Source organism: Hibiscus syriacus, unplaced genomic scaffold, assembly GCF_006381635.1.
Source record: "Hibiscus syriacus cultivar Baekdansim isolate YM2019G1 unplaced genomic scaffold, ASM638163v2 tig00112131_pilon, whole genome shotgun sequence".
Classification (NCBI taxonomy): Eukaryota; Viridiplantae; Streptophyta; class Magnoliopsida; order Malvales; family Malvaceae; genus Hibiscus; species Hibiscus syriacus.
The window spans coordinates 312113-335081 of NW_024063261.1; the positions used below are offsets into that span (position 1 = coordinate 312113).

Here is a 22969-nt window from a genome sequence, read left to right on the forward strand (position 1 = left end):
CCACGTCATCCATCCGCGTCGACCCTTCTCATCTCAGCCCTCCATTTCAACTTATCGTTGGCTTCAATTCATCATCACATACACATATCACCCTTCTATAAATACCCCACTATTTTTTCCGTCTTAAAACCACAGGTTTTCAGTCTCCATAAAATTCTCTCAATCTACATCTTGCATTCAAAATGTCAGGAAGAGGAAAGGGCGGCAAAGGGCTGGGAAAGGGAGGAGCGAAGCGCCACCGTAAGGTCCTCCGTGATAACATCCAGGGAATCACGAAGCCGTCCATTCGGCGTTTGGCTCGTAGGGGAGGAGTCAAGCGTATCAGCGGCTTAATCTACGAGGAAACCCGTGGTGTTTTGAAGATATTCCTGGAGAACGTGATTCGCGATGCCGTCACTTACACCGAGCACGCGAGGAGAAAGACTGTCACTGCTATGGATGTGGTTTATGCACTGAAGAGGCAGGGCAGAACTTTGTATGGATTTGGGGGTTAGATGGTTTAGGGTTTTGTATTGGGAATTTGAAGTCTTGCTGTCAAGAATATTTGAGTTTATGGTTAGGGATTGTAATTAGGGGTTTTTATTGGGATTATCCAGAATTTAATATGTTGACCTGCTTATTTGCTTCCGTGATTTGTAAACTCAAATTTTGAATGCAGATTTCAATGGAATTTGATTTTGACATTGTTAATTTAACTTTTTTAACATAGAACAGAATGTTAATTCGTAATATCATGAGTATTAGCAATTTAGACTAACTAATGAAGTTATAAAAACAAAAGATTTTAATTTTGGCTAATCAAAGTAGGAAAACTGAACACTAAATTTTAACATAGAAGGGGGACTAAAACCATAATTTGACAAAAAAAAACTGAAGTCGGAGCAACTTAACAGAATTAAGAACAGCCGAAAGCGCTTATGAAAGTTGTAATCTTGAACTTCTAAATGGTAATACAATTGCTGTATCAATCAATCACTTTTACGCTTCGAAGGTTTATTTGCAGGAGAATGTCGTAACCCAGTTGTCCTTCTTCCAATGAATTTGAGAATCTCATCGATCAGAATGACCGGGAAAGCAACTGCCAATACCAGGAACCATTCGTTGCGGCTGAGTGGAACAATCCCAAATATTTGTGCAAGGAATGGTACGTACAGAATCATGAAATGGAGCCCGAATGAGATCGACATGGCCAAAAGGAGCCATGGGTTGACCCAAGGAGGCATCGTCAACAAGCTTCCATCTTCAGATAGGGCGTTCAGGGAATTGAACATTTCAATGGCGACCAAAACAGAGAGTGAAAGTGTTGATGCTTTGATCTTTCCGGATTTAAAATAATCGCACGGGTTCGTATCAAAGTTGAATACTTGAGAACCTGCTGTGAATGGTGACGCTGTGAAATTTTCCCAGGAAGAACATTGATCCCAGTTGGCTAGTTGGGTGTAAGTAACCTGACTATGCCCATCTAAGCTCAGGTCAATGCCTATGAAGCTATGGTGTGTGTACCATATGATGAATGCCCCAACTGTGGCTAACCCGACGTAGGATCCAATCACCTGCATCGACAAAGAAAACGAGTTAGCTCACATCTTTTGGTCATTTGAAGTCGTCGACGATAGCAAAGGAGAATAAAGCAAGTTACAAGGTAGCGGAACAAGATCCAAGCAGTGATTAATGAGTCATTGCTTCTTCTGGGAGGCTTCTTCATTATATCCTTGTCTGGGGGATTGAATCCGAGAGCAGTTGCTGGCGGTCCATCAGTAACGAGATTAACCCAGAGAAGCTGAACTGGGATCATGCCCTCTGGAATACCCAAAGCCGCTGTTAAAAATATCGAAGCAACCTCGCCGATATTGGAGGAGATCATGTACCTGCAATTGTGATGAAGATATACAACATTGACAGCTCATTTTCATGTTATAAAGAATTGAGAAAACGTAACAATAATAACCTTATAAAAGCCTTCATGTTGTTGTAAATGGATCTTCCCTCACCAACTGCTGCAACTATAGTGCTGAAGTTATCATCTGCTAACACCATGTCAGAGGCCTCCTTTGCAACCTGTAAAGAAACGATCGAAAAATGACGGGGTGATAGAGAATGGAGTACAAATCTAACATAATGGATACCAAAATGTAATCCACCAAAGTGTACAGAAATGGAGGGTGGATACCTCTGTCCCAGCAATGCCCATTGCTATTCCAATATCGGCCAGCTTCAAGGCAGGAGCATCATTAACTCCATCGCCTGTCATTGCAACCACTTCACCACCCTCCTTCAGCAATCTCACTATTTCCTGTTTGTGCCTTGGCTCGGCCCGAGAAAACAATAGACCTCCACTCTGTCTCAGGTGATTTCTCTGATCAGGATGATCCATAAACTCCCTTCCGGTTATGCTTCTTGAACTGATATCTTCATGAGATCCAAATACACCGATCTCACGACAAATAGCTTCTGCCGTGTTCTTATTGTCTCCTGTAATAACCATAACGCGAATCCCGGCCACTTTGCAGTCCTCAATTGCTTGACGAACCTCTTTCCGAGGAGGATCCTTAATGGTTTTGTTCAAGTGGGTCAGATACAAGGATAGAAAAAAAGTAGGAAAACAGTAAATACAAATGAAAACCAAAGCAACCTACCTTTAGCCCAACTAAACCAACGAAAATAAGGTTGCTCTCAATTGAAGAATAATTGGAGGGATTAAGCAAGAGCTGATGAGCTGGATGATCTTCATCACCATTATATGTTGCAAACTCATGAAGCTCCTCCTTATATGCGAAACCAAGGCAACGCAATGCATCGGTTGACATTTCACGAAGGATCTGTAAGATGAGATCCCTTGAATATTGATCTAGTTCTACGACAGAGCCATCAAGTAGTTGGATAAAAGAGCTTCTCTCCAATAAATTCTCCACAGCACCCTGCAACATTAAGCATTTCATTTAGAATGACATATGGAAAGGATGTAGAGAAAAACCTTAACCAGAAGAAATCGTCACGATAAAATTTACCGGTAGCAAGAAGAAAAGAAATAAACGATACCAGAAGAGAACACATAAGCAACGTAAACAAATCAAAAAGTGTTCAGTCCATGTTACAAGGAAAAGAAGATGAATAACCTTTACTAGCAATGACTTTTTCCCTAAGCTGGAATTCACAATGACTCCCATAGACTTTCGATCACGGTCAAACTCGAGTGTTGCAATCCTTTTCATCATTTTGTTCCACAGTTGACAGCAGCCTTGTTTTGCATGATAAAATAAAACAGAAAGCTTAGTGCCATATAAAGGAAATCGCCACCTAATAAGGCAATAAAATTATAGGAAACAAACCAGCTGACATACGTTGAATATCCCCATGACCTGAAGAGGAGCCATACTTCTCAGGAACTCCCATTTTCTCAACGAGAACCTGAAATGAAATCGAGAATGACTGAGAGGAAACTACGCAACACGAACTTTTCATATATACTTGTATGTTTACACTCTGCAAAAGTAAAGGCACATTGCAAATTTCAACAAGTCGTGCATTTAACATAGCTTAAAGCAGAATGGTTCTGATGCAACAAAAAGAAGCAATAGAATTTTTTTTATGCTAGGCATCCCTGTTCTATTACTTAAAAGAACATAATTTATATTCGAGATATGCTACGAGAAAAGGTTCAAAGTTAAGTTTTTCTATTTTTTTGCTCCAGCTTCATGTTAGCATGGGTTTATTCAAACAGATGCATTTAAGAAAATTTGGCTTTTCACCTTTAGTGCTGCCTCTGTAGGCATTCCAGTGGCAACAAATTTATTCCCAGATTGCTCAACACCCGCATCGTTGCAAACAGCACAAATCTTAGCTATCATTTCAAGATTGGCATCCATTCCATCAATAGGCCGGCTTTGTATTTTCCCATCAGAAGGATCATAAGTAGTCCCTTCCACCTCAAAAGATCGCAGAGTGCCACACCTTGAACCTACAGCAACAAGCTTTGAAACAGCCATTTGATTGGTGGTTAAAGTTCCCGTCTTATCAGAACAGATAACAGTTGTGCAACCGAGAGTCTCAACACTAGGCAACTTGCGGACAAGTGCATTCTTTTGAGCCATCTTTCGGGTTCCTAGTGCCAAACATGTTGTAATAACTGCTGGTAAACCTTCTGGAATTGCAGCAACAGCCAATGCCACAGCAATTTTAAAGTAATATGTGCACTTCTCAAATGAGAACTTAAAGTTTGTTGGCCGACCATCGACATATTCCCAAGAAAGAAAATATTTCACATTAATAAGCCAAACCAATAAACAAATCTGTCCAATTATCAGAGTTAAAAGGTCTCCAAACTCATTCAACTTCTTCTTTAATGGGGTATCTACCTCACTTTGTGATGCTTCATGAATCTGTGAATGCACCTTCCCAATTTCTGTATTCATGCCTATCTCGGTGACCAAGCAAAGACAGTTTCCATTGACCATAGTTGTTCCAGAAAAAACCATACATTTCTTCCCTTGAATATCCGAATTCTCGGGAACAACCTTCACTGTCTTGCTCACAGCTTCGCTCTCCCCGGTCAATGACCCTTGTTCAACCCTTACAGTTGAGCTTATCATACTCAAAACCCGCATATCGGCAGGTACCTTATCACCAACTCTCAACTCCACAATATCTCCTGGGATCAATTCCTTTGCAGGCAAATTCGAGACCTTTTTACCATCTCGAATTACATTTGCATGCTCTGATTGAATTTCCTTCAAAGCCTCCAATGCTTTTTCCGCACTACTTTCTTGCCATATTCCAACAATGGCATTCACTATCAAGATCAAGAAAATGACAAGTGGCTCCACAAAAGCTGTTATCTCCTTCTCCCCTCCTTCACCATCATACCAAGCTAAAACAAGCGATATAATTGCAGCAGCCAGTAGTATCCTAACTAATGTGTCATTAAATTGCTCCAAAAGTAGTTTAAACATCGATGTCGTCTCGTGTTTTTCTAACTCATTCCATCCACAAATCTGCCTCCTTTTTTCAACCTCGGCACTCGATAATCCAAGTTCTCGATTCACTTGGTACTTCTCTTCACATTGTTTCACATCTCTTGCCCAAGCTGGAAACGTTTCTCGCTTGGACGAGGCAGCACTGCCAGTTTCACTCCCCATTGAAATTCAATGCCAAAGAAATTTGTCTGCATGCAATTGAAGAAATATCAGAGAAGCTGAAGATAAAAGCTGAAACTTTATTAAAGTTCCTTCAATAATGGAACTCAAAGCAATGAAATTTATTGAAACACCATGATCTCTACAAAGTAAATCAAACAAAAACCCACTAATCATATATTGTTCTCTGAGATAATAACAACGCAATAAAAATGAAAACAAAGAGTACCCTCTTTCTCACAATGCCAAGACTTGCACTTTTTACACTTTAGACGTTAGAAATCAGAACCCTAATGAATCCATTAATCAATATTAACTTTCACTAAATTAATCAAAGGCAACGAGGAATTGGGTTGCTTACCAGAATCCTCAGCTATTACTAATTCATTCCCTCTCTCTAGGAAACAAAAATGAGACTTCTTTTTTATCAGTCAAACTTAAATAAATAATGTGGTTTATGGAGAGCGATTCAATTGCTGAAAATCCTCATCTCACAGTATAACTACTAATCTCTATTTAAATGCTTACATTTCCTTGCTTTTCAAGATACTAAATTTGGATAATAAAACTTGACTGTATAGACAAGCCAAGTGTGACTTGTTAAGGGTACCTTTGCATCCCACCTGATCTCGATTTTATAATATTAAAAAAGATATAAATTTAAATATATTTTAATATGTATTTATGATTAGAGTAAAATTTAAATAGTTTAAATATTATATTAAAAAAAGTTAACTACGTAGTTAATCACTTTTGTTTATGTTTTGTCTACTTTTTTTTACTAATTTTAAAAAACATAATATGTAATTATTTACGTTATCGTTTTATTAAGTTTTTGTCACTAAGACATTAAATGACGTTAAGTTAATGATATGGTACTTTAGTAAAATAGTTTGATTTTTATTTTAATCTCTTAACATTATATGAAATATTAATTATGAAACCCTTTGAATTTGATTATGGATAAAATTTTAATTTACCATTTTAATAATATGATCTTTTTTTCTTACTTGCGCGCAAACCTCATTTTTTGGTATTTTTTTTCGAAAAATCACCGGTGATCGGTATATTTATCAATCTAACACCGGTCAGATTATATTTCTCGATTTAACATTCGTAGCAGTAAAACGCGCCCCCTGCCCCGCGCTATATGCTGATTTGGCGTCACGTGGGGTATAGCGTGCCCCCTGCACCGCGCTATACGCTGACATAGATTACACATGGATATAGCGCGGCCCCTGATCCGTGCTATACGCCACGTAGGGGTATAGCGCGGATCAGATGCCGCGTTATACCTGGTTATCTGACACGTGGGGTATAGCGCGGTACAGGGGGCGCGCTATACCCATAATTACCCCCATACCCCCGACGCTTCACACCCCCAATCCTCCCTATAAATATCCTCATCCTCAATCACTTTCATCACACCAAATTCTCTCAAATTCTCTTAAATACTCTCTCTGTTTAAGTTATATTTTATAATATTTTTAATATTATGTATTTAATTTATTTAATTATTTTACTTTATTTAATATTTTACTAATATAATTCTTTTGCATATATATAATAGAAGACAGTCTACTTCTCTTGGATGGAAATCATATATCTCGGCACTTTGCTGATACGATAACATTTTAACGTTTTAATTTAATTTAAATTATTAATAATAATTAGTTGATTTATTTAATGCATGATTATTAGATTAAGAATTAATTTTTGTAATTATTTATTTTTAGGAGAATGACCGTGTATTAGATCTTTTTATTAGGAATCTTAAGTTAGTGATACCTAGCCGTGTCTTGCCGTATTTAGTATAGGCTAGATTTGGTTACAAAGGTAGATATCAGGGTCACTGTAAGATAGAACCAGACCTTATTTCTGCTTTAGTAGAGCGGTGGAGGCCGGAGACCCACACATTCCATCTTTTCGCGCGGAGAGTGCACGATCACGCTTGAGGATGTTTCTATGCACCTGGGGCTTCCGGTGGATGGAGATGTGATATCAGGGATAGCTTCCGGTTCTTGGACTACTTTGTGTCGGGATAATCTAGGACGTGTCCCAGAAAGTTTTATCGGAGGTAGGATACCGTTAAATTGGTTATATGCCAATTTTCAAGAGTTTAGCGTAGACGCCTCTGAGGATGAGGTTAAGATGTATGCACGGACATGCATATTGCAGTTGATAGGAGGGTTGCTGATGCCGGACAAATCGCGCAACCTAGTTCACTGCATGTGGTTGCGACATCTTAGCGACTTTCGTCTCGTCGGATCATTCAGTTGGGGCTCGGCAGTTTTGGCTTTGTTGTACAGGGAGATGTGTGGAGCCACTGACTACAGGCGTAATGCTATCGGCGGATGTCTCCTACTGCTGCAGTCTTGGGCATGGTATCGATTGCCCTTTTTATGTCCCGTTGTGAAGAACCCATTCGTATTTCCACTACTTCTGAGGTAATTATAAAACTGATTTTGTATATTAATAATTTTATACAGCGTATAATAAATTTTTTTTTCCTTGAATAGGTGATCTATTGATACGGAAAATCATCAGGAGCTACTTGATGATTTAGAAAAAATTAGGGTGCTAATCGATCAGAAGGCTGGCATACAGGTATGAATTTTAATGTTTAAAAATCGATTTTAGATTATAGTTATATAATTAGATTATTATTTTGATAAAAATTATATATTATTTGTTTTAGTTTGAATAGATGCCATATTCTACTGATGATGTGAGGGCGGTGATCCCACCTGAGTTGAGGGGTCCATCAGATGTTTGGATGGCGATGGTCCCTCTGATCTGTTATGCGACCGTCGAGTGGCACTCCACTGATCGCGTGCTCCGGCAGTTTGGTTGTTTTCAACCAATTCCGGAAGCACCTCGCAATATGGACGAGTTGCATAGCTTAGATAGACGTGGCAAGACAGATACATATTGGCTGGTGAGGCATCATGAGTGAGTCGTGTTGTGGGAGGATCGACATCGGCGCTTTTCCCGTAGAGAGCCCCATTTTTGATGACCTCTTGATGTATGCTGACGGTTATTATGAGTGGTTCAACAGTAACGGGAAACCGTTTTTACTTCCCGAGGATGCACGAGGGCAGACCTTTCCACGACGTTGACAGAGACGTGATCCGACACAGCACCATCGTCCCCCGACTCGTGGACGGAGAGCAAGTGCTTCCGGTTCATCCTCAGCTGCACCAGTAGGACCTTCACAGCAGCCACCGCAGCCATATATGATGCCGCCATCGCCTTTCCATTACTAGATGCCGCCGCCGCCGCCTTCACATGGTTTTATGACCCCGCCGCCGTCACCGTCACAGATGACCCCTCCTGGAGGCTATTATGGGTCTATGTTTGCAGATCCGACTTGGGGTTCATATGCTGGATATTTGACGGGTTCAGCCTCATCACCAATGGCCGCAGCACAAACACCTCCTGTACAGTTTTCACACTCAGCGATGTCTGGGTTTTCCCAATTTTCCCAGTTTTCGCAAGCCGGTGGGATAGTCAGTCATACACCTCCAGGGTCCTTATTCTATGGAGGTGCTTCATCGTCATCAGCTCCTCATTAACCTAATGTACCTGCTCAGGACGACGACGACGACGATGACGATGATGATGACAGCGAGGAGTCAGAACCATTGATACGAAGAAATCCTCCTCGAGACCGACAGCCACCGCCCTGCGGAACACATTCACGACGCAGACATCGATAGATTTTTTTATATTTGTATTTACTTTATTTTGTTTAATTGTAATTTTTTATTATTTTTCATTTAATACTTACTTTATTTTGTTAAATTTGTAGGACTTTTTTTCCAATATATTTAAGTTAATTTTGTTTATTACCATTTAATATTAGTTATTGTAATTTGGTTATCATTTATCATTTAATTCTTATTGTAAGTTTGTTGTATTTAAATACCAAATTGTTATTAGTTTGATAAAATTTAATGATTGTGTTCGTTTTTTTAATCTTAATCAGCGATTATCGAATGACATTAATTTGAAGTAAATGCAAATTAAAATAGAAGAATTATTATTTGATAAACAAATACATCATTTCCTTATCAATTGTTACTTGATGACAACAGAAGTGGACATGTTTTTCTAGTGTGTCATGGGTTTCTACAATGGCTACATCTTTTGTCTTGTCTAGATCTTTCTCGAATATCCATATCGCAATGAATTCGATTGGATTTTGGATGACCACGATCCCTCAATAAACTTGGATTTTTAAGTTGAGAGGAGAGATGCGAGGAGATGTGAGAAACTTAACCGGCAGAGGAGGTATGTATAACCATATAAGGCGTGATACCTGCACCGTGCTATATGTAATTATTCGTTAAATATAATTCACCCCCGATCCGCGCGATGCAGGGGGCGCGCTATACCTCACGTGGCGCCAAATCAGCATATAACACGGTTCAGGGGACGAGCTTTAATGCTACGAGTGTTAAATCAAAAAATATAATATGATCGATATTAAATCGATAAATATACCGATCACCTGTGATTTTTCGGAAAATACACCATTTTTTTCCGGTCATCTTCTCCATCACTGCAAACCCCATCTCCATCGTTGTTTCATTAAAAAAAATAGTCGGATAAGAAATGTACAGAGATCCTCAATATTAAGCAATTATCGAGAAAAGTCCACTTTTCATTTCAATGGATTGTTTCCTCAATATTTTATCTCCAAGTTTAAAATCAAGAAAGATACAGAGATCCCCATTGATGCTCTGCAGCTCTGCAAGTTTGCCTATTTCTTCAGATGTATTCTAATTTCTCATCTAAATTTATCTCATTCCAATTTTTGTTTACTTTTACACTATTGATTTTGAAAACGTGATATTTTTCTTCTGTCTTTAGTATTAAGCAAATACCAGCCGCCAAGATTAATGGGTTTCTTTCAGAATTCATGGTTTACTTTGTTGATATGAAACTTTGGTGTTCTGTTGATTGGAACCGCCATTTTAAGATAAAAAAAAGAGAGAATTTTTAAGAGTAAACACGTGTTATTTCCGGATTCATGGTGCAAACGGATTCTTGAAAATTGCTCAGAAACTTATCCTTGATTAAAGAACCTAAAATCATGATAACACTAATAATATTAAAATTTGGAGATGTCTGGATATCAACAAAGGTGAAAAGGATATGACCAAGCACAATAACTACAGCAGAGATGTATGTATTCATGAGATAGCAAATTTCAAAAGCAAGGTTCTTATTTCATAACTCAGCACTGGTTTGTGGGTTTGTCCCATATTTCCCAAACCAAGAAACTCAGTAACAATTACACTGCAATTTGCAGATTCATATAGTATGGAATAGATGAATCATTTTCATAGGGGATGAAAAATGTTCAATAAATAAAAATGTCAACCTCTTCTTCATGCAAAAGTCATCAAATATCACACATTCGAGTTATTTAGATGCGTAACTGAGAAACACGAAAGTCGAAATGCACCTTAGTATAAGCAATGAAACAGATAAAGTATAAGAATTTTTTAAAATCGCAACATCTCTGTTAACTTCCTGATGCTCAGAACAAACTCCGGAACCTTGCTGTACACGAAGGAGCTCACAACACATTATGCAGAAACATTGTAGAACACAGATGATTTTGAGCAGTTGTTTGTCTAATGAATGATGACTGACCAAAGAAACTACATTATGGTAAAGGATGATGAGCTGATATACTACCATTACCAATGAAAAAAACAAAGGAACTTGTGTTGGATAAGATAAAGAAGAAACCATGTAAGCATTGTAAAAGAGAAGCTTAATTCAATGGATTTTCAGTCTCATTCGAATCACCTTCCTTCAGACTTCACCAGCTGTGAGAACACTTTACTCATCGAAACACCGGAGATGTCATCCACACTTGATACCTCGAACCGGGGCGAACTGTTGGAATCAAGTTGACTGATATTGTTGATTTGTGGAGAAAGCTCCCCAATCATGTTTGTGCTGTTTTCTTCGGGGTCGCCTTGAACAACGACCTCCTGAAGTTGAAGAGCATACTCCAGGTTCCATAGAACATCCCCCATGGAGGGCCTGTCAACACCAAAATCAGCTAAACACTTCTCGGCAGTTTCTCCAAACTTCCTGAGAGAATCAGGCCTGATGTTTCCTTTGAGATTAGGATCAATTATTTGCTCCAACTGTCCTTTCTTCTGCCATTTCATCGCCCATTCAGCTAAATTTACCATTTCCCTTGGAAGAGTTGGATCGATCACCGGTCTTGCACAAAGAACTTCAAACAAAACCACTCCAAATGAATACACGTCAGATTTCTCCGTCAGTTGTTGTCTTCTGAAATACTCGGGATCCAAGTATCCAAAACTTCCTTTAACTGCCGTACTCACATGTGTCTGATCGAGTTCAGGACCAGTCTTTGACAACCCAAAATCAGCAACTTTGGCCATTAAATTCTCATCGAGTAAGATATTTGCCGACTTCACATCACGATGAATAACCGCTTTAGCATAGCCCGTGTGAAGGTAATGGAGTCCTCTAGCTGCTCCAATGCATATTTCGAGCCTTTGTTTCCAGCTTAAACTAGGATGACCTGAGCCGTAGAGATGACTCTTCAACGTCCCGTTCTCCATATACTCGTAGATCAAAATCATCTCATTCCTTTCATCACAATAACCTATCAACGAAACCAGATGTCGGTGACGAAACTGGGATAACATCTCAATTTCAGTCTGGAATTCAGCAAGTCCTTGTTGGGACTGTGGATTTCCCCTTTTAACAGCAACTTTTGTACCATCATTGAGTTCTCCCTTGTACACCTTACCGAATCCACCGATCCCAATAACCCAACTCTCATCGAAGTTGTTTGTGGCTTCTTGAACAGCCAGAAAAGGAACATGATAGCTCATGTTAGAATTGAGACTGACAGTCGTCCCCTTGGAGTATTTGCTCCCCATGGTGTGGGAAGTTCCTCCATTAATAGAGAAAGGAACCCACGTCTTCGATAGTCTCTGGCGTGCCAATCTTCTTCGTTTTCTACACAACATAAAGAGTACTCCAGCCAACAACACTCCAGAAGCCACTCCGACACTCGCACCTACAATAGCACCGACGTTCTTCTTTGAACTTGAACTAGAGCTGTTGACAATTCCCAAGCCAGAAAGGCTGCTATCAGAGTTGTTCATTTTCATGATTTCCAGCCCATTAAGTATGGCATCCGGATAAGTACCATGTAAATTAGAAGGGCCAATGCTTACTCGAAGTTTATTGCTAGTAGCTGACTCTGTGACATAGTCCATATAATAAGCAGCAGCCAAAACATTAACCATATATGTACTCAGATCAAGGTCCCGAACGACCATTGAGGAATCGATGAAGACATTGAAATACAACTGGTTAAGAGCATCACTGACAATATCGCAAAAGTGAAACCTAACAAGGTACTGAAATCCAGGGTCAACATGGAATTCCCATGTCACATTGAAATTGCTACTGGAATCATTGACAGAGTTCATCCTGGTGCAGGTACCATAGACAGAATTCGGAGCGATGTCTTCCGTTGAACCACCATCAACATACTTAACAGATCTAATATTTGATACACTTAATGCAAGGTTTTTTCCTACAAGGAAACGCTGATCAGGCACCCATGTTCGCCAAAGAGTATCGTTCTGGTAGGAGACGGTAGATCCCCCCATATTCACCCTAGCAACAGTCTCTAGTGCCTGCCACGTTAGGCCTTGGAATCCCGATGAAGATTGCACGGAGCCAGCAGTGTCCGGGATGAGCTGATCGGGGACTGAAACAACTTCCAGGGCATTTATAAATGCAAACGAATTCTCTGAAGGGCTGAATGTGATGGCAAGGCTATTGGTGTTTACATTAACAGAGAATTCTTTGACCAGGAGAGACTGAACACTGAAACTACTTAGAAGAACATGGTTTTCGGTTGAAACATCAAACTTTGCCATACTCATATTGTAACTAGCATGAACAAATGGAAAGAAATAAAAGCGAATCCAGTGTCTTCCACGCCGGCTGATTGAGAATGTGTACTTAGAAACACCAGTAAAGATCCTCGCCGTTCGATAAAGCGGCGAATCATCGGAGGAGGTAACCAATTTTGAAGTGTTTCCAAGAACATTCTCGGGTGTAGAAAGGAGCTTTGAGGCTAAGTTATCAGCCAAGAAAACTCGATCACCCACTGTAGTATTAGTAGGTGATCCACAATCAATAAGGTAATTGTCTGCGGGTGTAAAGCCACTAGCAAACAATGTTAAACACAAGATTGAAGAAACCCAGAACAGAAATTCAAGTACTTTACAACCCATGTTTTCAAAACCCAGAAATTAACTGAAAAATAAAGGTTGAATTTTTTTATGCTTAAAATATAGGAGGTTAAATTCAGGGTTTTACAGAAACAACTAAAGATTGATAGCAAAACATAACAGCAATCAAAAGCCAAGTAAGAGAACTGAATCACAAAAGCAGCTAAAATGAACCAGAAGAAACATCAAGAAAGAAAAGATGGAACCTTTGAACTCCAAGAGAGAGAAATGCTGCTGAGAGGAGGCCCCCCAAAGTGAAAAATAAAATATTTTAAGCACCTCTACTGGAATTTGACAGTTCTAATTGGAGTTTTAAATACAGATAAAGACTACACAAATCTCACAATGCACAAGCTGGCTTGAACCAGGTGACAACCTTAGAAATTGACAGATTCCTTGATATTTTTTTTATTGTTGTTTCATGTTGAAACCAAAATGAATAAAGTAAACACGAAACAAAGTGACAAAAGGTGGTGAAAACAGAAATGAAAATAATCAGGACAAAGAAAAAAAAGGCAACTTTTTATATTCCAATTTCAAGTTTGATAAATCAATGTTGGATAAAAGTTACTACTTTTTGTATATGACGAATCAGTATTACTAAAGCGGATAAAGAGATAAAAGGGCTAATTTAAAGCTTGGAAAGCGGATAAAGAGATAAAAGGGCTAATTTAAAGCTTGGAAAAATTTCTTTAGTGGTCATTTGGCCCTTTTTTTTAATTTAGATTTTTAGGTTTTAGATTTGATATCTTCATGACTGATAAAGATAATGTTTATTTATTATTTTAATGATTTTTTTATTTTGGACTCTCGGATTAGACTTGTATACACGATTACGTTCGTAGATAGTTTTCTTACGATATTCGATTCTGATTTGTGATTGTCGGTGGTATTTCAATAGTTTAATATTCTATTGTTGTTCGTTTGTCATTGCAGTCAAATTTATTTGTGTCTATATTTTTGTTGGAATTTTTTTGAATGAGTTCGAACATTTTCCTTATATGATCATTTTATGCTCTAGAATAGTTAATTATTTTGTGGTATTGATCATAGGAAAATATTTTAATTATGTGTCTAGATTATAAATTTTATTATAGTTTTAAATATTTTATTTTTTCTTTTCAATAAAAGTAACAGGTCTATTTACATAAAAAAATAAAGCTTGGAAATTTATGGAGAAAGGTTGCTTCTTGCTCTTGGCTGTAATGGGGGTAGGTAAAGTAAAGTTTTAAACTTTCAAATAATGGAATTGTTAGTTGGGTAGGGTGACCTTGAAAAGGCCATGCCTTCAACTTTAGTTAGTTGAGCAGGGAAAGAAATCTACTACCATTAATACAAAACTGATTGAAAATGAAACATAAAAATGAAATCTATAGTTCGATAAAGAGAGAGGGGTAGAGAGAGAGATTTACAAGGAGAGAGAAATACGTGACGTGTCGAGTAATAGCACGAAGGAAGAAAAGTATATGGATTACTTTAAAATTTAGGTTATTAAATGAAAATAACAGCCTCATTCATAATTGTTTATTAAACCACAAGCTTAATTATTATTTATTTATTAATTTTGGATCGGAGATATATGCTTAACAAATAATTGTTGTCATTCAAATTTAAATTAACAGTTTTTTTTCTTTATATTTATGTTTTAATTTATATTTGGGATTCATGGTTATTTTTCTTAATAATGTAATTTTAAAAAATAAAAAATATTTTTCTATTAAAATAACGGTATATCTTATCACTAATTTAAACACTTTATTTCGACGTGATTTTAGGTTATAGGCTTCCCCGGATGGATTTATTTGATGACAATTATATGGATTCATTTAATTTCAAATTCATGATTTTAACATCTAAAATTTATAAATTAAATAACATGGAAAATAATATAAATTAAATGTAAATATGTAAATTTATCAGATTTCCATATAGGAAAAATAAAATTAGTCAACTTCAATACTTTGGGATTTGAATTTTAAGACTGTTGAGGGACGTGTGACCTAACATTGTTTCTTATTTATTAGCTTTATCTATATAGTTATTAAAGTAACTAATTTGTAGGCAACTTTTGGCAAAATGATGGTAATATTGTGAATAATTTTTTAGGAATATGTATGGATCATGCAATATTATTTAAGAAAATAAAGATCATATATTAACTCAAATTTTAAATAAAAGTTAAATTATATTTTATTATAATTTTACTAATTGAAAATTAGTTAGTGATTAAGTTTATTTAATTAAAAGAATTTATAAAATAGAGATTATTGGTGATCAAATATTTGACTTTATATATTAGGTTTATGAAAGAGAATCATTTTGGAGAGATGTAATTTTTATGTAGTATGTGTAACTTTTGGAGTTTACGTTATAAAGATGGATTTAGTAGGGCTCTTAGTAATGTTTTGGGATTCACCAAGTTTTGTTATATATATTAAGTTTTGGGATACATGAGTTATATATTTGTACTTTTCACGATCTCTACATATATATAGTGAATTATTGTTTTTCTCACCCATGAAGATAGGCAAGATCGAACCACAATAAATCTTATTTAAGTTGATTTCGCTTTTTTTTTTCTTTCACTTTTACGAATTCCTAACAAGTGGTATCATGAGTCATGATTTAAGTTATAGAGTTTCAAATGAATTTGATGTTGAGGATTTTGTTAGCGATATTGGAGACATGCAAGATGAATTTTGCTGCTATAAGTTTTGAGTTGCATAATTCCCGATCGATACAACAGTAATCCAACAGATATTACGTAAGAATTGAAACTGTTAAAGACTTGATGGTTGAGCTTCAACGGATATTTAGCTTATGTAATAATTGAAGTTGTTGAAGATTTGAATATCAATTTTCTAATGAAGTTAGTGTTAAGGAAGAAATTATTAGATACTTACTCATATTCTAATTATAAATTACGTTGAACTTTGTTGTAATTTTACCAGTTAAAAATTATTTGGTGATTAAGTTTATCTAGTTAAAAATTCTTATGGAAAATTATCCGTAAGGTACTATCCATGCCAATATTCCCTAACACGCCCTCTAGAGAAAACTATCATTTGCTTCTACAAGAAAGACAACTACCTCTTCACCGACGCCATCACTTATTGTCAAGTTATCCTTCGTAAATTGAACTCCCTAAAAGGGAAAATGAGATGCCTCACCAAAATAAATAAATAAATGGCTAGGTGTTAAGAAACCTCCGATGACAAATAAACTATAAAAGATGGCAGTTCTTTACCGACTGCGACTCACCGCCCAAGTCAAAGGGTGAATCGTCATTGGCCAACGCAACCCATCTATCTTTAATCAGAGAACACCCAATGAAATCAGGAAAAAGGCCTTATACTTACTACCATGAATCTTGGGTCAAGCCACATTATGACATCTCTCTCAACTAAAGATGAATAACATGTTATACTTGCAGAGATGAACTTTAGAAACCTCCGAGCCTTCGAATAACTACATCCTATAAACACAAGCCTTTTTTAATACCCAAAAAATTGATTAGTGACTAAAATATAAATTTTGAAAGTTTAGTGGCCAAAGTAGAAATTTAGAAAAGTTCATGGACCAAAGAGGTAATATTCCCAAAAAGAAATTCTATTCTATAAATAAATAGTCCATATTTAAGAGTATATTCTTCATGGAATTCAAATTTTGATTCAGAATTGGTCAAAGAGCTACTAAGAGATAAAGTTCAGTAAATTATTCAGATAATTCGATCGAATAAAAAATCTACAAAATTTGAAGGATGGTAGTCTAGGGTTAGAAATATTATATTTATATTTTTAATCATTAGAACTCAACATGGAATAGTAGAATTAAGTGAATTTTTCATGTTAAAGTTGAATAGTGGAAATTAAGTGACTAAACTAAAATTTTAGAAAAGTGCAAGGGCAAGGATGGAAATTAATAAATATGATTTTTATATTGATATGATGATATAAGTATAGTGATTAAAGCATGGAAAAATAGTAGATATTTTGATTCATTAAGGGCAAAAATGACTTTTGGACTAAAATGAATTTTAAATTCATTTTTAATAGAATTCATACAAGTGTACATAGATATTTTTGGAAGATTGGTCTAGAAAATTTCCTTCTTCTTCCTATATATGACGTGAACCATGGAAGAAAAGAAGGCAATGTATCTTTCTTTCTTTCTTTTTTTCATTTTAGTCCTTTTTCCTTTGATTTTTGGATTAAGTTATGAAATATAAAAATAATCCATATCAAATTCTCTATCATTTTATGATAATATTTCATTATTTACATGCTTGAATAATTGGATTGTTGTTGATATGGAAATGATTGAGAATGGACAAAATGATGTGTTGAGATGAAATTATACTTGTATTAAGTTGAAAATTAAGCTTGATATATTTTAATTAATTTGATCTAAAGGAAGAAGACAAATAAAAATTGTGGAAAGATTATATAAGGACTAGAAATGATGTATGAGTGATTTTACGTGCTTAGATTATGATTTGAACCAATTTGGAAAATTGTGAAAGTATATGGATTTAATTGTATAATATGAGAAATATGGAGAATAGTGTGCAAATGTCTAATAGTTGATGTATTAGGTTGATATTGAATGTTGGAGTACTAAAATTGATATTTGGATGATGATTTGGATCAAATTGAAAACTTGTAAAATTATAAGGACTTATTTGAAATTTATGGAAAATTTAGTGATTGAAGTGAAATTATTTAATATATAATGTACTATACTGGAACTAAAAAGTTAGAATGCTGAATTTGATGTTAGAATGTGAAATTGGACTAATTTGGAAATTTGGTAAAGTTTAGGAACCAAATCATAAATTATGGAAAAGATGGGGAGTTTATTGAAAATTTTGTAATTATTGAGGTGTTATTTATTTGAATTAAATGTTGGAATTTTTAGTTGTGTTAATTGAAACTTGAATTGAAGTAAATTTGTAAAGATTGGTGACCAAATTGCATAATTGTATAAATTATGGTTTAAAATAGAAATCGGTATAAGTTAATGAGTAGAAATTGAAAATGTTGTTGGATTGTTCGGTTTTGTTTTATGATATTTGCATTTGGGATTAAATGTCTAAAAAGACTATATTGAATAAATTGTAAAAATGGAATAAAGTTGAGGATATAACCGACAATTGTGTAGTTATTTAAAATCTTTAAGTACTATATTAGAATCGAATATTAAAATAATGATTTAATGTTAAAATGTTGATTTTGGGCTAGTTTGTAAGTTTGTTAAAGTTTGGAAACCAAAATGTAAATTGCATAAATTGTGAGTTTGAAAATTACTGAATAAATATAAATATTAAAGCACTTGAAATTTAAATAATAGAATGGTGAGTTTTTGATGTTAAAATATTAAATTGAAATTGATTTGGAAATATGCATAAATTCAATAACTAAATTATAAGTATGGGAAAACTTACGGGTAAAAATAGAAATTGTATATAAAATAATATGTGAAGTATAAGTAAATTATAATAATAAATGATTGTTAGAAAGGCTTGGGAGAATAAATTGTAATTTGGTAAAATTTGTTAATAACCTTTTTACATTTCATGAGAACTTAGGATTATTATTCAAAAGTTAGAAAGTTAGTGTGCTATGCTAAAAATTTATAGTTAAATGATGAAATATTGAAATTGGATTAATATAAGAAGTTGTATAAGTTGGAAGTTCAATTTGCAAGTTTTGGGAATGTGAGTGGTAAAATGGTAATTATTTAAAGTTAATATATTAGATTGGAATTAATGTGAAAGTAATTAAATATGATGAATGATATGAATTTAATTTGAATATTAAGAATTATTTTGGACATTTTCAAAATGTTAGGTTATATTTTAAAGAAAAGTTTATTCGTAGCTAAATGTGAAATGTTGAAAAAGCTAAGTAAATTGTTGTAAGAACTAATTATTTAAAGAACTTGGATTGTTAATTTAATAAAACTAAGGTTTGTTATCAAATTGGTGAAAGAAATCAATATTGAATATACATTAATGATATTGTAAATATATTTATATGAATATGAATTTATTATGTTAGTTAAATATACTAGTATATGAATGAAACAATATATGAATGTGATAACTTTTCTATGAATATTATTATATATGAAAAAGATACAAGATTTAAATAAAGCCTAATGTATAAGACTTGGGAGTCATGGGTACATGAGATGTAGTGATTCTATATATGTTTTCGTACATTCAATGTAAATCTGTCATGCACTATATGTGCATTCTAGAACTTTATATATAATCTGGCATTTTATGTGCATTATAGGTTTCATGATGTTTTGACGTTCTGAGATACTATATCTGATTCAATATAGCGATGATGTGTTCTATAACACATATACTTCTATTTAGCACTAAAAGTGTTATATGTTACAGACAGTGTTTATAATGCATACATGCATAAAATGTGTCATATTGTTACTGGCAGTGTTATGCTGCATACAGGCACCTTTGGTGTATATAGGGCACTAAATGTACTGATCTGGCAGTTATATTGCATACCATGCAGAATACTCATTTTCTGACTCATTTACCATATATTCCCATGATTATACAATGGCCTATAAAATGAAATCAAAAGATACAATATTATAAAAGATGTAGTACATTAAAGGATATAGTATAATGAAAGGAACAATACATGAAAAGAGACGGTATGAAAAAATGAAACAGTACAAGAAGAAGAGACAATACAAGTTTAATTATTGTATTACAATAAAGTTTTATATGTAAAAATTGATTTAATCCTGAATGATTTATAGATGAAAAGATAAATTATATGTTACTTGTATATGAAATTGTAGATACCCCATTTCATCCCATCATATGTGTTACATTAATAATATTCATATATATATACACATATTATAATAAACATATATTATATATATTATTTATTTTTCTATTTTACATGTTTCAGGCCCAAGCATACGGCCCAGAACCATTACAAAGTAACCCAGCAACCATGACCCATTTGGAACGCCCAAGCCCAACAGTGATTCGACCCAACGCGCGTAACCCAGATCCAATGGGAGCTCGAACCCGAACCGGTCCAGCTAGGGTTTGAAACCTTAGCTTTCCCTTCTCTCGCCCCAGTAGCAACGACCGTTGGATCTAGATGAGTAGATCCAATGGTCCACAATAGACCCCATTTTAGGGTTTTCTCAATTTCTCCTCCAAGAGGCGCCACATCACCTACTCAACAAGATCACGTTCTTCGTCGATTTTCTCGATATCAACGTCAACAAGCAACAAACATTAGACTTTAGGTTCGATTAGTAGACTAAAAATAGTGCTTTATTTTCCTATAAATAAACATAGCATTTACATACGAAGGACACAAAATACACAAGTATTACGCACAAAAATACCAGGAAAATATGAGCAAAAAAAGAGTGATTTCGAAGCATTTGTAACAAGTTCGAGAGGAAATAAAAAGAAAGGTATTATTTTACCTTTTCGGTGGTTATTGACACATGCATGTTGCCTTGGTTGTCTTTGTTTTTTATTCGAAACCATAAAAAACCGAATGGCCGAAGACCCAGGGAGGGGTTGTTTTTCGAGAAGATCTACGCTAGATCTACTCCTCCTGAGGCTATTTTTCAAAATAAAAATGTGATTTTCAGACTATGGGAAGAAAAATGATTTTTAAAAGTGTATTTTTTTAGTGGGCCATAGTCGATCTACGACGGTCGGCGAGGCGGTGGCCACTGGTTTCTAGAATTGGGCAGTGGTTGTTCTTTATTGCTAAAGAACAAGCAAGAACAAGGGAGAGCATTTTAGGCTCTCTCGTTTGATCGGTTTTGACAAAGGAAGGAAAATGGTTTGATGTTTATGGGTTTTGGTATTTATACAACCCAAATCTCGGTCTGCGACCCAATCCGACCCACCTCTAGGTCCACACGTTTTGTCGAGGAAATGGGAAAATCCCATATTTAGTCATCGTTTTCTTTTAAACTCCTTATTTTGAGCACCAAAATCCGTTGTGATCCCGAGTTTTTCTTTAAAACCTTACCTCCTATTTTATTTCTTTCTAATTTAACCCATTATTATTACTATTATACACATATTTTTCTTTCTTTTATTATTTACTTAATTTAACATTTATATATATATATATATATATATATATATATTTTCTTTTTTATTTATTATTATTGCTACTTTTTTCTTTTTTTCAATACTTTTGTATTTTTATTTATTTATTTTTCATTATATATATGTATATGGTAGATTTTTTTTCTGTTTTGCATCGTTTTTTATTATTTCTTCACTTATCTTTATTTTCTTCTTATTTTATTTTATTTTGTTTTTTCCTTTTTGTCTTTTATTATTTTATATTTATTTACTTATTTATTTAACTATTTTCTAGGATTCGTACACTCTTATTTTTTTCTTTGTTTCAAGTGTTCACATTTAATCTCACAATTAACATAGGTTATTCTTATTTTCGTTAATGAGCTTATTTTTATCATGAGTTTTAATATGTGCATTTTTAATATCTTAATTTAACATTTCTCTGTTATTGGTTTAGTCGTTTTTACAAGTTTAACATTTTATCTCTTAAGGGTACACTTTTAAAATTATCAGAGGTAAGTAACTCGGATCAATTTTTACCTTTTTAATTAAACTTGTAATTTTCTTAATTAAAGACAACTGGAAATTATGTAGTTACGAAATGACAGTTCAAGGGTGTTAATCCTTCTTGACTGTAACCGACTCCCGAATCCGACACATCTTTGGTAATACGCAAATCAGGTAAGAAATAAGGTATCCGGTCAACCCATTTGTTCTTAAAATAAATTATCGGTGGCGACTCTTAATCCATTTTCCTAAGTCAAAGCCCAATTCCGGGCCCAACCGAAAGACGGTTCTAACAACTTGGCGACTCCGCTAGAGATAAGTAAGTGAGTCAGACTAAGGTAATTTTCAGTTGTCTTTTTAATGACAATGGTAAGTTTAAATTTTAAGGTAATTTTTCAATCCTTACTACTTACTTTTGATTATGTCTTTTCGAATAAATAGTTCTACTGATAGTTTTCTCAATGATTTCAATTTGTCAAAACTGGTTTTTCATCTAAGGCTCTAAACTCGAGCTCTAAACCCATTTTTTAAGTGGGGGTGATAGCGATGCTCCCGTGAGAATTTATTCTCCGTATGGGCCTAACAAGTAACCTTCGAGATTCATATACCTTATGCTTTCGTGTGAATTTATTATTCGTATAGGCGTAAGGGAATGTTTCCTCTCGAGTTTAACTTAGTCCACACAAGCTTGTAATGGGCTTAAGACTAAAGGTCTGGCAAGCCCAAGGGGTCACCGACAAGGAGAACTCGGGTACCGTTTTTAGAACCTAAACCGGGAGACTATGGAGAATTAGAGCCTACCCCGAAATCCCATTTCAAACCCTAGGATATTTTTACCCTAACCATACTGTTTACTTTTTTTTTCTTTTTTTTTCTTTCATTAATATTATTCTTATTTTCACTAACTT

General features: G+C 35.0%; 3 protein-coding genes across 4 annotated transcripts; 1 reads left to right on the forward strand and 2 right to left on the reverse strand.

Annotated features, from left to right (window-relative positions):
• Positions 1–142: 142 nt before the first annotated feature.
• Positions 143–17224, forward strand: LOC120174928 (histone H4-like). Of its 2 annotated transcripts, XR_005521208.1 has the most exons (2): positions 143–555; positions 17212–17224. XR_005521208.1 is itself a non-coding variant. In XM_039181653.1 (1 exon), exon 1 carries the CDS (start codon positions 183–185, stop codon positions 492–494), a length of 312 nt encoding a protein of 103 aa, XP_039037584.1. In that variant the 5' UTR covers positions 143–182; the 3' UTR covers positions 495–690. The 2 variants fall into 2 exon arrangements, 1 of the variants encoding a protein (XP_039037584.1); XM_039181653.1 differs by lacking the exon at positions 17212–17224 and having other exon boundaries at positions 143–690.
• On the reverse strand, positions 969–5135 carry LOC120174950 (calcium-transporting ATPase 4, endoplasmic reticulum-type-like). Its single transcript, XM_039181678.1, has 8 exons — positions 3750–5135; positions 3342–3408; positions 3117–3238; positions 2637–2918; positions 2171–2548; positions 1949–2058; positions 1640–1868; positions 969–1553 (listed from the first exon to the last, which is right to left on the reverse strand). Exons 1-8 carry the CDS (start codon positions 5133–5135, stop codon positions 969–971), a joined length of 3159 nt encoding a protein of 1052 aa, XP_039037609.1.
• Positions 10701–13471, reverse strand: LOC120174927 (receptor-like protein kinase HERK 1). Its single transcript, XM_039181652.1, has one exon. It carries the CDS (start codon positions 13445–13447, stop codon positions 10952–10954), a length of 2496 nt encoding a protein of 831 aa, XP_039037583.1. The 5' UTR covers positions 13448–13471; the 3' UTR covers positions 10701–10951.
• Positions 17225–22969: the final 5745 nt, after the last annotated feature.